Source organism: Lissotriton vulgaris, chromosome 6 (assembly GCF_964263255.1).
Source record: "Lissotriton vulgaris chromosome 6, aLisVul1.2, whole genome shotgun sequence".
Taxonomy (NCBI): domain Eukaryota; kingdom Metazoa; phylum Chordata; class Amphibia; order Caudata; family Salamandridae; genus Lissotriton; species Lissotriton vulgaris.
Window position 1 is genome coordinate 329,960,238 of NC_141694.1, and position 13,913 is coordinate 329,974,150.

At 50.1% G+C, this 13,913-nt stretch overlaps 1 protein-coding gene across 2 annotated transcripts in view; it reads right to left on the reverse strand.

The window, feature by feature from the left end:
* ASAP2 (ArfGAP with SH3 domain, ankyrin repeat and PH domain 2) overlaps positions 1 to 13,913 on the reverse strand; it is a 1,186,778-nt gene that overhangs the window by 123,581 nt on the left and 1,049,284 nt on the right. For both annotated transcript variants that reach the window (XM_086926365.1, XM_086926364.1), the window contains exon 24: positions 8,643 to 8,811. In XM_086926365.1, coding sequence (XP_086782491.1) covers positions 8,643 to 8,811 — 169 coding nt within the window. The remainder of the gene's footprint in view (positions 1 to 8,642; positions 8,812 to 13,913) is intronic.

Genomic DNA, 13,913 nt, shown 5'->3' on the forward strand with positions numbered 1-13,913 from the left:
GATGCCTGCTATGGGATGGGATTGCACTTGTCTCCTTCTATAAGACTCCTGTACATCAGATGCTACCACGGTGCCTCCTAGCGCCTGATGTTAAGCAAATGGATATATTCACTGATTGATGATGTCTTCAGTAGACAAGGCGAAATGGCCATAAGATAAAGCCCTATCTTTATTACATTTATGAAGGGGGTGAGAGCAAGAGAATCCACACTTCTGGCCTTCACGTCTACATGGATCAGGTCATGGGAAGTTGCCAACACATCACTGGAGTGGAAGCGTAAAGTAAAAAATAAAAACTTCTTTATAGTCAGTTCTTGCTTCGCGAAGTAGCAACAGTGAAAGGATTCTGGCAGTGGGGAAAAACTGGAATAGCCAGTGTGGATATGTGACTGGGTGTTGGGAGCAAATACAAATGATCAATTGTACAAAGAATACGAGTTGTTTCGATCACAGAAATAATGCTACAGGCAATTAGTAATACTGTAGCGATCTGCTCTACTGACAGGAAAGACTTGCCTGGGGACAGTAGTCTGCAAAGTAGGATCCGGATACGAGGATTGACTAAAGGAGCCATTTCAGTTATATACAGGTCGATAATCTTATGAGTCGTGGGAACACTAACAAGGGACACTGGAAGAGATCGACAGGAAGGCGGCACCTCTACATCCCAGAGCGGTAGCTATCTGAGGACACCTATACCTCACCCATTTGAAAATATTACATCAAGTGAATTAAAATAGAAGGCAAATGTTTAAGTTCCCGGTAACATGTGCTTGAGGTGTACTGAAAGAGAAGGTACTTTATTTCCCACAGAGTAGGAATGCAGAGTCAGATAGGAATCCTAGGTAAAGGTGCAAGATACAATGCCAGAGATGTTGGCAGTGGAGGGGTGCCACAATTAGTGATAAAGGAATCCTGAAAGATGTGGATATGACAAGGAAGAAACTAGGGAGCTTCTTTCTGGGCTCAATGCTAGCAAAAAAAGACATAGCAAAGAAAGTGGGCCAACAAAGAATTTTCAACATGCGAAAGGTGTTAGGAGGGCGTGAACCAACACATGGTGACAGAAGAGGTGGTTGGTCTACAAGAGTGAAGATTGTCCCTACTGATGGAGCATAAAAAAACACAGATACAGCACACAGCTCCTCACAATATTCACATGCACAATGATGTGGGTTATGGAAGAGAAGGTGATGTGCCACCCGTCCCCACATCTTGTTTGCAAACTTGGCACAGTTATGATAAACAAGTTACTTACCTTCGGTAACGCTTTTTCTGGTGGATTCAGTATCTGCCTGTGGATTCCTCACCTTGTGAATATCCCCCTGCGTCAGCAACATTCGGAAATTCTTTTGTAGATCTTCACGCCGACGTGGACGACGTCACAGAAAGCACGGCTTTGCACGCGCGGCTCAGCTGATGTCACTGACTCCATAATAGGACTGATGACATCAGTTCCGCCCTTTATTCCGTGCCTTCGAGGCACACGGACGGACCGACAACAGTAGATATGCACACAATGTACACAGTACCAAATAATCAAAATAACACACACAATGTGTAGTCAATGCAGGAAAGCAATTATAATAACACATTTCCTGTGACAATAAAATATTTACGTAAAAAAAATGACACTTATACAAGTATAGAAGAGTGGACAGCTGGGAGGCGGGTGGGCCAGTGAGGAATCCACAGGCAGATACTGTATCCACCAGAAAAAGCGTTACCGAAGGTAAGTAACTTGTTCTTCTGATGAATACATCTGCCAGTGGATTCCTCACCTTGTGAATAGAGTCCCACAGCAGACCCCACTCCTGGAGGAGAGTGTCCACTCTCCTATACCAGAAAATCTTGGAGGACAGAACGCGCAAAGTGGCCGCCCCTCCTCACTTCGGAATCTAAGCAGTAATGCTTCACAAAAGTGTGGAGGGAGGCCCAAGCTGCTGCACCACAAATGTCCTCTACAGGCACACTCCTAGACAAAGCAGATGTAGCAGACCTTTCTCTAGTAGAATGAGCTCTTAAACCTTCAGGAGGTTTCTTACCCGCCAGAGAGTAGCATATCTTGATACACAAGACAATCCACCTTGACAACGTGCGCTTGTGCACCGCCTTGCCTCTTCTGGCTCCAACAAAACCCACAAAATCCACTCTGAACTCTCTGGTTCTGTCCAGATAGAAGCTCACCGCCCTCTTAGTGTCCAGGCGGTGAAGTCTCTCCTCCTCCTTGGAAGGGTGAGGGGGAGGATAGTAGGTAGGAAGGGTAACCGACTGCCCTAAATGGAAGGGAGTTACCACCATAGGCAGAAAAGCAGCCCTGGTCCCGAGTACTATTCGTTCAGCATGAATGGTCAAGAATGGGGGATTTGAACTAAGAGCTTGAAGCTCACGTACCCTCCTTGCCGAGGTAATTGCAACCAGGAAGACCGTTTTAAAAGACAACAGTCTCAAGGGACACTTGTGCAAAGGTTCAAAAGGTGAACCCATCAAGAAAGTGAGCACAAGATTCAAGAACCATTGAGGCACAATAAAGGGAGAAGGAGGAAATTTATTTGTAAGGCCCTTTAAAAACCTTAAAACAATAGGAGTTTTAAATAAGGACGGCTGATTCGGCAGACAGTGAAATGCCGACAAGGACGAAAGATAACCTTTGACCATAGTTACAGCAAACCCTTGCTGAGCCAAAGAAAGAGCAAACTGAAGTGTGTCAGACAATCGAGCCTTCAAAGGGTCAATGGACTTCTCCCCACACCAAGAGACAAACTTAGACCATCTATAAGAGTAGATAGACTTGGTGGAATCACGCCTGGCCAATAAAATGACATCCACCACGTCATGTGGGAGAGAAAAAGAATTCAGGTTGCCCCGTTCAATCTCCAGGCTTGAAGGTGTAAGGTCTGGAGGTGGGGGTGTAGAACCTGCCCCTCCATCTGAGAGAGGAGATCTGCCCTAAGTGGGGGACTGAGCGGCGGGCACGAGGAGAGGTGGAGAAGATCTGTGTACCACACCCTTCTTGGCCAATCCGGGGTGATCAATATGACTTGGGCCCGGTCTTGACGTATCTTGCTCAGAACCCGAGGAATCAAGGGTATGGGAGGAAACGCGTAAAGGAGTTTTGAGTCCCAACTCAACTGAAACGCATTCCCCAAAGCTCCCTGCATCGGATACTGGAGACTGCAGAGTGATGGGCAGTGAGCATTCTCGTGAGTGGCAAACAGGTCAACCCGAGGAGTTCCCCAAGGTCCGAAAGACGTGACGAACCACCTCCGGATGAAGCCTCCATTCGCGATTGGCCGAGAACTGCCGACTGAGACTGTCTGCACGAACGTTCAGAACTCCGGCCAGATGATTTGCCATCAGAAAAATCTGATGGTCCTGAACCCAGGACCAAAGACGCAGAGCCTCTCTGCAGAGACACTGCAATCCCACTCCTCTCTGCTTGTTGACATACCACATTGCGGTCAAGTTGTCCGTCAGGACCTAAACTGACTGTCCGCGAAGGGAAGGGAGGAAGGCCTTGAGCGCCAAACGAATCGCCCGCAATTCCAGAAGGTTGATGTGGAGAAACCTTTTCTCTGGAGACCAAAGACCCTTGATCTCCAGATCCCCCAGATGAGCACCCCACCCTAGGGTGGATGCATCCGTTATCACTGTGGCCACCTACAGAGGCAGTTGAAAAGGCTTTCCTTGAGACAGATTGCCTTCCACGCCCCACCAAGTCAGATCCGCTGCAGCTTCTCTTGAGATCCTCACAGACTCCCTGATATCTCCGTTGTGTTGATACCACTGCCTGCGGAGGCACCACTGAAGTATCCTCATGTGCCAGCGTGCATGGTTAACCAGCAGAATGCATGAAGCCATCAGACAGAGCAGATGAAGAACCTTCAGGACTGAAACGACCGCTCCATTGTAAAATAAAGGAATCATTTCCTGTATGTCGCGAATCCTTTGAGGAGGATGGAATGCCTGACACACAGTTGTATCCAGTACAGCACCTATGAACAGGTTGCGCTGGGAGGGCACCAGGTGAGATTTGGGTACATTTATCGAAAATCCCAATCTGTACAACAACTGAGTTGTGACTTCCAGATGATGGAGCACTTTCTCTGGAGATTCTGCGTTGATCAGCCAATCGTCCAGATAAGGGAATACTGGTATCCCTGGACTTCTGAGATGTGCTGCCACCACAGTCATCACCTTGGTGAAGACTCGAGGTGCAGTAGTAAGACCAAACGGAAGGACCGCAAACTGGTAATGCTGCGAACCCACCGTGAAACGGAGATACTTCCTGTGTGACTTCAGGATGGGGATGTGAAAATATGCATCCTGCAAGTCGATCGACACCATCCAGTCTTCTTCCAGCAGCGCTTGCAGAACATGCGCAAGGGTGAGCATCTTGAACTTCTCCTGCTTCAGAAAGAGGTTCAAGATCCTGAGGTCCAGGATCGGACGAAGTCTGCCATCCTTCTTGGGTATCAGGAAATATTGAGAGTAGCATCCCTGACCCCTTTCCTGCTCCGGAACCACTTCTATCGCACCTTTGCTTAGTAACGCCAGGAGTTTCTCCTCCAGAAGTAGCAGGTGGTCCTCTGAGCAAAACCCTTGGTAAGGAGGGTAATTCGGAGGAAACTCTTGAAACGGAAGGGCATACCCATTTTCCACGAGATTGAGAACTCAAAGGTCCGATGTGACCGATTCCCAATCTCGTAGAAAATGGGTTAGCCGACCCCCCCCACAGGACCCGCATGATCCGGAAGGGTGGATCTAGGGCTGCTTTGCTGAGGTTCGAGGGGGGTGGGAAAAGGAAGAGGAGGAGGACGAGGAGAAAGCTTGACGAGCTCTTTGTCTGCCCCTGTACGATTTGTACAGCTGATTTTGCGGTTGCGGCTGCTTGTAGGCTCGAAAGGAGGACCTTCCAAAACCCCTATACCTTTTACCCACAGTTCCTTTGGACTGTAGACCCAAAGACCCGGATGTTGCTCTGCTGTCTTTGAATCTCTCCAACGCCGCATCTGCCTTTTTCCCCAAAAAGGCCTGAGCCATCAAAAGGCAGATCCATTTAGGCAGCCTGGACATCAGCAGATAATTCAGAAGACTTCAGCCAAGCTGCTTTTCTGGTGGCATTAGAAGACCCCATGACTCTTGCCACAGAGTCAGCTGTGTCCAACCCACTCTGGATGACTTGTCGAGCAGCAGCTTGAGTATCAACAAGCACCTCATTAAAATGTTGCCTGTCCTGGAGCCGTACGAGGCCCACTCCACACCTCCAAGATTGGCTCTGTCAAAGCTTCATTAAAAGGAAGCATAGGCTCTACCACTGAAGATGGTGAGTGGAGGACTTCTGTTAATATATTTGACTTGTACTCCGCAGTAGGCAGATTTAAATTTAACAAATCTGCTGCCTTCTTGATGACTACATGATATGGTGCCACATCTTTTGAAGGGGCATCTGGGAAAAAGGATAACTCCCAATCGGGAGACAGTTCCAATCCACAAGCCTCATTAGGTCATCAAAGAAATCTTCCGATTCCTCCAACACACCTTCTTCCATCTCCACTTCTCTGTACCTCTAGAAGTCGCTGAGCCTCACGTCTCGACCTATCCTTCGGGAACGGCGTAGGCGGATCCGCAATCGACTCTGATAGAGCCGGAGCCGGCGTCGAGCTCGGAGCCGAAGGAACAGGCCGCTGCTCTCGAGGTCGAACTGGAGCCGGTGACGAAAGAACCGGTGTCGAAGACCTCGGCGGCGCCCAGAGATGCCAAGGCGGTGTCGGAGCCAGCATAAATGGCATGAACAGTGCCGGAGCATACGTCTGGGGAACTCCCAGATTAAAGGCCATCGGACCCATGGGACCAACCAGTGCTCTAGAGGGGTACATGGCTCTCGTGAAGACACCATACATAGCATTTAAGTACTGTGTAGGATCTTGTCCCGGGCCTGGAAATGGAGGGTATGAACCCACAGGCTGCTCTCGGGGAGGCACCGGATTCGTGTCGACTTGTTCCTCGTGTTGGAGTGCCGGAGTCGTCGAACCCTCAGGCAAGGGAGCCTCTTCCTCCTCCTGAGTTGGAGTTCGAGACGGCGCTGGTGAAAGCTCCGCCGACTCCATGGGCGAAGCCTTACCTTCCGGATCCAGAACATCTGGAGAAGGAGATACATTATCCTTATGATGTCTTCTACCAGGCGACTTCGGCCTCAAATCCGAATCCTTCCCAGAATGGTGCTGAGATCCATGCTTCCTCATCTTATGCTTTTTCTTAGAAGACCAGGAAGCATGCCCCGATGACTACATCGAAGGCGACCTCAAACGGGACCTCAACCGCAACTTTGAGCTCTTCCTGTCCTTTTTACCCTTCGTTTTGGCAACCAGGAGCTTCGCCTCTCTTTCACAAAGGGTCTTGGGGTTCATCTTCTTGCAGCATGGACACCCTTGGACATCATGGTCTGAGGACAGGCACCATACGCAACCTTCATGCGGGTCTGTGATTGACATTATTTTCCAGCATTCTCCACACGGCTTGAATCCGGTCTTCTTCGAGGACATCTCGGCAGGAGACAAAGAAACAAGAAAACACTGAAAGCAACAAACAGTAACAGAGTTACTCAATAGCTACAGAGAATCCCTTGAAAACCGTTAGTGTCGACCACGTGGAAAAAAGGGAACTGATGTCATCACGCCGACGGAGTCCTATTCTGGAGTCAGTGACGTCAGCGGAGCCGCGCGCGCAAAGCTGTGCGTTCTGTGACGCCGTCCACGTCGGCGTGAAGAGCTACAAAAGAATTTCCAAATGTTGCTGACGCAGGGGGATATTCCCAAGGTGAGGAATCCACTGGCAGATGTATCCATCAGAAAGCGGCTGATTAGATCATCCTTGGCCTGAAGTATTAAAGCGGAGAAGCTACTAGCTGTCAGGGGCAAGGCTAGAGGTTGTGTTTAAAGGCAGGTACGCCATTTTTTACCCCATTCCTAGACAACGATTCAGAAAAGGGGGTGGTGATGAACAGAGTGTCTGAATTAAGCAGACCACTCTTACCCAGTCCAAAGATCAGGGCTTGATCCATCACCGTTATTTATCTCACTGCACCATCCCAGCTCAGAACCTGGCTATATGCAAATCAATCTGTCCCTGGCCCAGTGCATCATGGGAACAGGGAAGACTAAACTACCAAGCCAATTCTTCACCAGAAAGGAGACAAGCTACCGAGGACCGGTTTCTGGCATTTCAGCAGTCTTCGGCCCGGCTTGCTTGAATCCTGCTGGTGCAGTGAGAAAGGGACTCATGTCTGAGTATACCCTGCCACACCTATAGTGGCCAAAAAAGATTCAGAAAAGGGGGTGGTGATGAACAGAGTGTCTGAATTAAGCAGACCACTCTTACCCAGTCCAAAGATCAGGGCTTGATCCATCACCGTTATTTATCTCACTGCACCATCCCAGCTCAGAACCTGGCTATATGCAAATCAATCTGTCCCTGGCCCAGTGCATCATGGGAACAGGGCAGACTAAACTACCAAGCCAATTCTTCACCAGAAAGGAGACAAGCTACCGGGGACCGGTTTCTGGCAGTTTCCTAGTATAAGAATTTGCTTGGTAGTTTGGTCTGCTCTGTTCCCATGATGCACTGGGCCAGGGTCAGACTAATTTGCATATAGCCAAGTTCTGAGCTGGGATGGTGCAGTGAGCTAAAAAACGGTGATGGATCAAGCCCTGATCTTTGGACTGGGTAAGAGTGGTCTTCTTAATTCAGACACTCTGTTCATCACCACCCCCTTTTCTGAACCATTCTTAGACAAGGCTGAGGTGAATGGAGAGAAAATGGACCACCCCCCAACTGTACCAACGCAGGGGCAGGAAGAGGACCCACACCACTTACAGCTGCCCTGGTCTGACTTTAAATTGTCTCCACCCCTGCCCCCCCCCCCTTGGGCAAGGAAGCCATTATCAGCATTGTTTACCCCTCCCAGCCTCTTAGGCAACACCAGGGACGGGAATTAACTAGCTCTTCAACCCTTGGCATTATGGGTGGAGGCTATATTTACTACCTTGGTGTTTCCACAGCAGCTGGCAATGTTTACCTCCCCTACTGCTTTCCAGGCCAGCTGGACAGGTTCCTAAAGATATATCCTTAAGTATGAATTAAGTATTAATAGTGCATCAAAACTTCTCAAGCAATGCTGCATTCGTTTTATTTTCTCCTCCAGATATCTGCGAATAGTTAAAAAATAAGCATGAGTCTTTAGTGCACATGGGCACTGTGTAATTTTGTCCTTATTCTTCTAAACTGCAAACAATTTTAAATACGGGGAGCTTCTGATATGTGCAACAGACACTCAACTAAACTGATTTTCACTAAATCAAAAAAGGTACCTAATGAAGGAAAGGTTACCATGTGGTAGTTTAACTGCACCACTTGGACTTTCCAATTAACTGAGGTTTCTGCCTTAACATAAGAGGAATTACATCTCCCCTGTATTATTTCCAATTGTAGTCAAGTGGGATTTTCCAGTTATTTTCCACATGAAAATGGCACCACTGTAATTAAATTGCAGCATTTAAATAGGATAGACCATAGTGATACAAAAGGTTAAAAAACACTGAGATAGGAATTACTGTATAAAACAAAATACATGCAAGTATTACCCTGGAATAGGCTTCTTTTGTGAGATACGACTTGGTGGTTGTGGTGGCAGTGGGGGAGGAGCAGGTTTGTTCAGCGGAAGAGCGGGTGGCGTTGGCTTTGTTGGCTGATTTGCCTCAGTACCAGGAGTTGTCTTTGGTACAGGAGGTGGTGGAACTGCAAGCGGAGGATCTGAAAAGGCAAATTGGAGCATGAGTGGCATTACATTTTTGAAGTGATTCTACTGCAATGTTTTTTTTTTTTAATTTTTAAAACCTTTATTTCAAAACAGTGCACACAGCTATTTAGCCTTACATCCCTGAGGCGAGGCAGCAAAACGGAGCAAAGTAAGTCAAAGTGCAAGAATCAGTACATCAGAACGAATGAAGGTTAATTTTTAGAATTTTTCAAACAGATGTGAAAAAGAGAAAAAGGGAGAAAAAAGCGCTGAAACTGGCGCAAAGAAGAAGGCAAAGGAAGTTAAAGTACAGTGAGGCGTAGTGAAGGGGCCGGGAAAGCACAGTGAACACAGTAATAATCAGTACAATAGAAATACTAGGAATGTAGGGGGAGGGAAACACAGGATAGCATAGTAGAAAATTTCCAGTTGGAGTCATAGGCTACGGTGATAAGTGTTCTTCCTGTGGAGCGGAATCCGGAGGTACGCAAATGTCCCCCCTGTATTCGTTCCAAGCCCCCCCATATTTTCTGCCACTTATTATGTTTACCCCTGGCAACGTTCACAGTCTTTTCCCGGAACATACACCAATCCATGTTGGCCTTCCATTGTACAACCTTCGGAGCCGTTGTAGCCCCCCACATCTGTGCGATGTCCCGTTTCGCGACCATATTACCCAGGGTCACCCATTGAGTCTGGGCCACGGTATGGTCTGTCGGACCCCATATGTTCAGGAGGCATCTCCTGGCTTCCGCATGTACTTCCACCCCAGTTACCTCGCTCATAATCGAGTGCACACGTCGCCAGTAAGAAGCTACTGCAGCACACTCCCATATAATGTGCATGAATGTGGCGAGGGCACCACAGCCGCGCCTACAGAGGCCATCAACAGAGTGTCCCATACGCACAAGTCTGGGGCCAGTGACATAGACTCTGTGCAAGATTTTGAGCTGCACCAGCCGAAGACGGGAAGAGATAGCGACCTCCTTAGAGGAAGATACCGCACTCTGCCAATCTTCGTCGTCAATCTCTATCCCGTCTCGCACCCACTGGTCCCTCACTCCCAGGAGGAGGTCTGTACGGACGTTGATAAGCTTTTTATATGACAATGAAATGGCACTGTCTGGCATGTGGCCATCTAGCACCTTGTCCTCCAAGGGAGAACTGTCGGGAATCGCCTCACCCTCTGGCATGGCGGACAGTAGTGCATGTCTCAGCTGAGCATACCGGAAGAATTCCGTTTCACCCAGCCGAAACTCTGCCTGTAACTGGGCAAAAGATTGCACCTCGCCATGCAGTAACACGTCCTCCACCCTCGAGATGCCAATCAGGTCCCATTTATCAAAACCCTTGGTATGCCACAGTCTACCCAGTATGTCCGAGTCGTAAAGTGGGGTCGCCTTTGTTAGCCTGTCTTTCCAACCCTGTGCCTTTGTAACCGCCCTCCAAATATGGACGGCGGTTTTCGTTGGACCAGACATCCGCCTGTCAAGAGACCTCGAGTAGAGTGCCCTATGATACTTCCCTCCGCCCAGCAGCCACCGATCCATGGCATACCCCGGATTGTCCACAGGACCATATAGACCATGATTAATGGCCGCTAGCTGGGAGGCCCAGTAATACCTCCGCACATCAGGCAACGCTATCCCCCCCATCGTACCACGGTAGCGTAAGCTTCGTGATAGCGATGCGAGGGCGACCATCCCAAAGCAGGGCGCGTTGTAGGCTCTCGATCTCACCGAAGTATCGGGCTGGGACCGGATCTTGAGAGTTTGGGAGGGCGTAAAGGAACCTGGGCAAGGACATCATTTTAAACAACGCCCAAGCAAAGAGAGCGGGAGTTTACGCCACCCCTCCACATCTCGCCGAAGGCGGAGAAGAGGGGGAAGCAAGTTATGCTCATAGCGCGCTTTGGAGTTAGTGGAGATGTAGATCCCTAAATATTTGAAGCCCTGGCTTGCCACCTGTATGCCGCAACCTCTCGGGAGGCGAGGCGTTCCCCCTTTCAGGACGTACAAATGTGACTTAGACCAGTTAATAACTAGGCCGGAGTACTGACCAAAAAGTCGCAGCACGGCACAGGCCACAATGAGGGACTTGCAGGGGGAGGTGAGGTATAGAAGAATATCATCTGCATACAGTGATACTCGGTCCTCGAAGTCCGGGGACCACCGAATACCATGCAGGTCGGGGTGGCTGCGCAACCAGGCCGCCAACGGTTCGAGTGCAAGAGCGAACAGGAGGGGCGACAAAGTACAGCCCTGCCTGGTGCCCCTCTGAAGAACAAAGGATGCTGAAACTCGACCGTTGACCGCTACATTAGCCAACGGACCAGCGTATAGGAGTTTGACCCACCCTACAAATTCCGGGCCAAAACCGAGCTTCGCCAACACTGCCCACAGATAACTCCACTCAAGGGAGTCAAAAGCCATCGTGGCATCCAACGATGCCAGGACAGCCGGCTCCTCAAGCGTATGGGCCCTGGCCAGGGCTCCATGAAGTCTACGTAGGTTAAGAGCAGTGTTGCGGTGTGGAATAAAGCCCGACTGGTCCGGGTGCACTAAGTCGCCGATGACGCCAATCAGACGGTTGGCGAGCACTTTGGCTAGAATCTTAGGCTCCGCGTTTAACAGAGAAATGGGGCGATATGATCGGCACAAATCTCTTGGTTTCCCTTCCTTATGGATAACCACAATGGTGGCCAACCTCTGGTCGTGGGGAAGTATGCCAGTCTCCCGCGCCTCCAGGAACATGTTCCGCAAGTGCGGGGAAACTACATCCGGTTTGATTTTATATAGCTCTACCGGAATACCGTTAGGGCCAGGCGCCTTGCCAGATCTCAGAGAGCGAATTGTGAGTGCAACCTCGTCTGCAGTTATATCCCTGTCTAGATCGTCTCGATCCGCTTCCGACAGGCACGGAAGATCGATATCCGACAGGAGAGCGCCCGAGTCGGCCTCAGATCGGTCCGAGACCGAGGAGTAAACGCCACGAAAGTAATCAGAGAAGGACTCCGCGATTGCGCTCGGATCAGTAACCAACAATCCGTCGTCTCCCAATATCTCCGGGACGACGCGGCTGGCCCTCTCTTTCTTATCGAGCCAAGCTAGTAGCTTGCCCGCCTTGTCACCAACGTCGTAAATCCGACCCTGCTGTTCCCTGCCCATAACGAGAGCAGCGTCGGTGGCAAGGTCTCGATACTCCATTTGCTTAAGGGAGAGGTTATCTAGCAGCTCGGGCTCAGGGCCCTCCTCCAATCGGGAGTCTAACTCCACAATCTCTGCCTCGATGCGCACCATGTCGGCGTCCCTGTTCCTACGAGCTTCGGCTATGAGGGCGAATGCCTCACTTCGCAAGACCGTTTTAAACGCCTCCCATAAGGTGGCAGCCGATGCAACCGATCCCACGTTCTTGGTAAAGTAGAGTTCGATAGCCTTGGCCAAGAGACCACGCGTCTTTGGGTATCGGAAGAACCACGGATTGACCACCGCCGGTCGCTCCGTTACAACAATATTAAAATCGAATGAGACCCACAACGAGGAATGGTCCGAGATACCTCTTGCCAAAAATCGGGCCTCAGAGATCGCCGGTGCATGAGCAGCCAAGGCAAGAACGTAAATAATCCTTGAGAGGCTACCATGTGCGCCAGAATGAAAAGAGTATTGGCTTTGGGTGGGATGGAGGAGTCTCCAGCAGTCAACCAACCCCATAGTATCAAGGAAAGTGGGCATCCACATTTGTGAGCTACGGAGGTCTCTAGGCGGATGTCTGTCCAAGGATCCAGAACAAACTGAATTAAAGTCACCCCCCACAATAAGCAACCCTGCTGGCAAATTCAAAATGGCGCTGCCAAGGTCCTGAAAGGTGTTATTTTGCAAACCCGGAGGAACATAAACCGAAACCAGTGTCAAGACACGCCCTTCCCACCGCCCTGCGACAGCTGCGTACCGCCGCCTCTCGTCCACAATAGTGGAGTCAATCTCAAAAGGAAGGGACGTGCGAACCATAACACCCGCCCCCGGGACCCCGAAGAGAACCCCGAATGTGCCACCATCTTGTAACCCATCCTATTGAGCGCTCGGCACATGTTCCCCACCAAGTGTGTCTCCTGCAAAAGAACAATATCAGGCATATGTCTTTTAAACAGTTGCAATACCACCCCCCTCTTAATACGATCACCCAAGCCATTGACATTCCAACAAAGAACTTTCAGTGTCCTACCCCCCATCATCGTGTCTCAAGCCTTCACCAGCCCCCAGAGGCCCCACCAATACATGAAACAAAGCAGAGCATACGACCCATTGCCTAAGAGAAAGAAGAAAGAAACAAAGAAAGCACACAAAACCAACCCCAACACCACCCCCCACCCTGCACCCCTGCAGCAGACTAAAAAGCCCCCCCATCCAGCAGCGTGCCTGTCGCCCCATAAACTAAGCTACAAAAAGACCCTAGAGGATTAAGGAACCCCCGCAGTCCCCCCCCTGCCACCCTCCATGTGAGAATAGGATATTCCCAGTAAAGTGCAACAGCATTGGCATTATCGGTCACAGTCAACGGGCACACCAACCGACAAAGGTAGTGCGAGAAGTACTATTCCTGGGGATCGGGGCCACCAGAGGCGCCTTCAGAATGTTCCTCCTGCTCCTCGCGCCGGTGCGGCAAAGTGTCCAGCCAGTCGCTCGCAGACTCAGGCATATCAAAAAACAGGGCGCGGCCATCGCGTTCAATACGCAGTTTAGCGGGGAACACCATAGAGTATTTCAGCCCCAAGTCCCTGAGGCGCCGCTTTACCCCCGCAAAACTTTGACGCTGTCTCTGAACAGCCCTGGTGAAGTCTGGGTAAAAGTTCACATCTGCGTTTTGGAACTTGAGAGGCCCTTGTCGCCTCGAGGCCTGGAGGATCGCATCTCGATCTCTGAAGTTGAATAAACGGGCGATGATGGGTCTCGGTGCGACGCCCGTCTTCGGAGGGCCGCCCGGTATTCTGTGGGCCCGCTCAACCGAGAAGAAGTGACTGAGGCCTGCTGGAGCGAGATGGGTCTTAACCAAGTCCTCGACAAAGAGGTCACGGCCACTTCCTCCGCTCCCTCCGGCACCCCAATGATGCGAACATTCT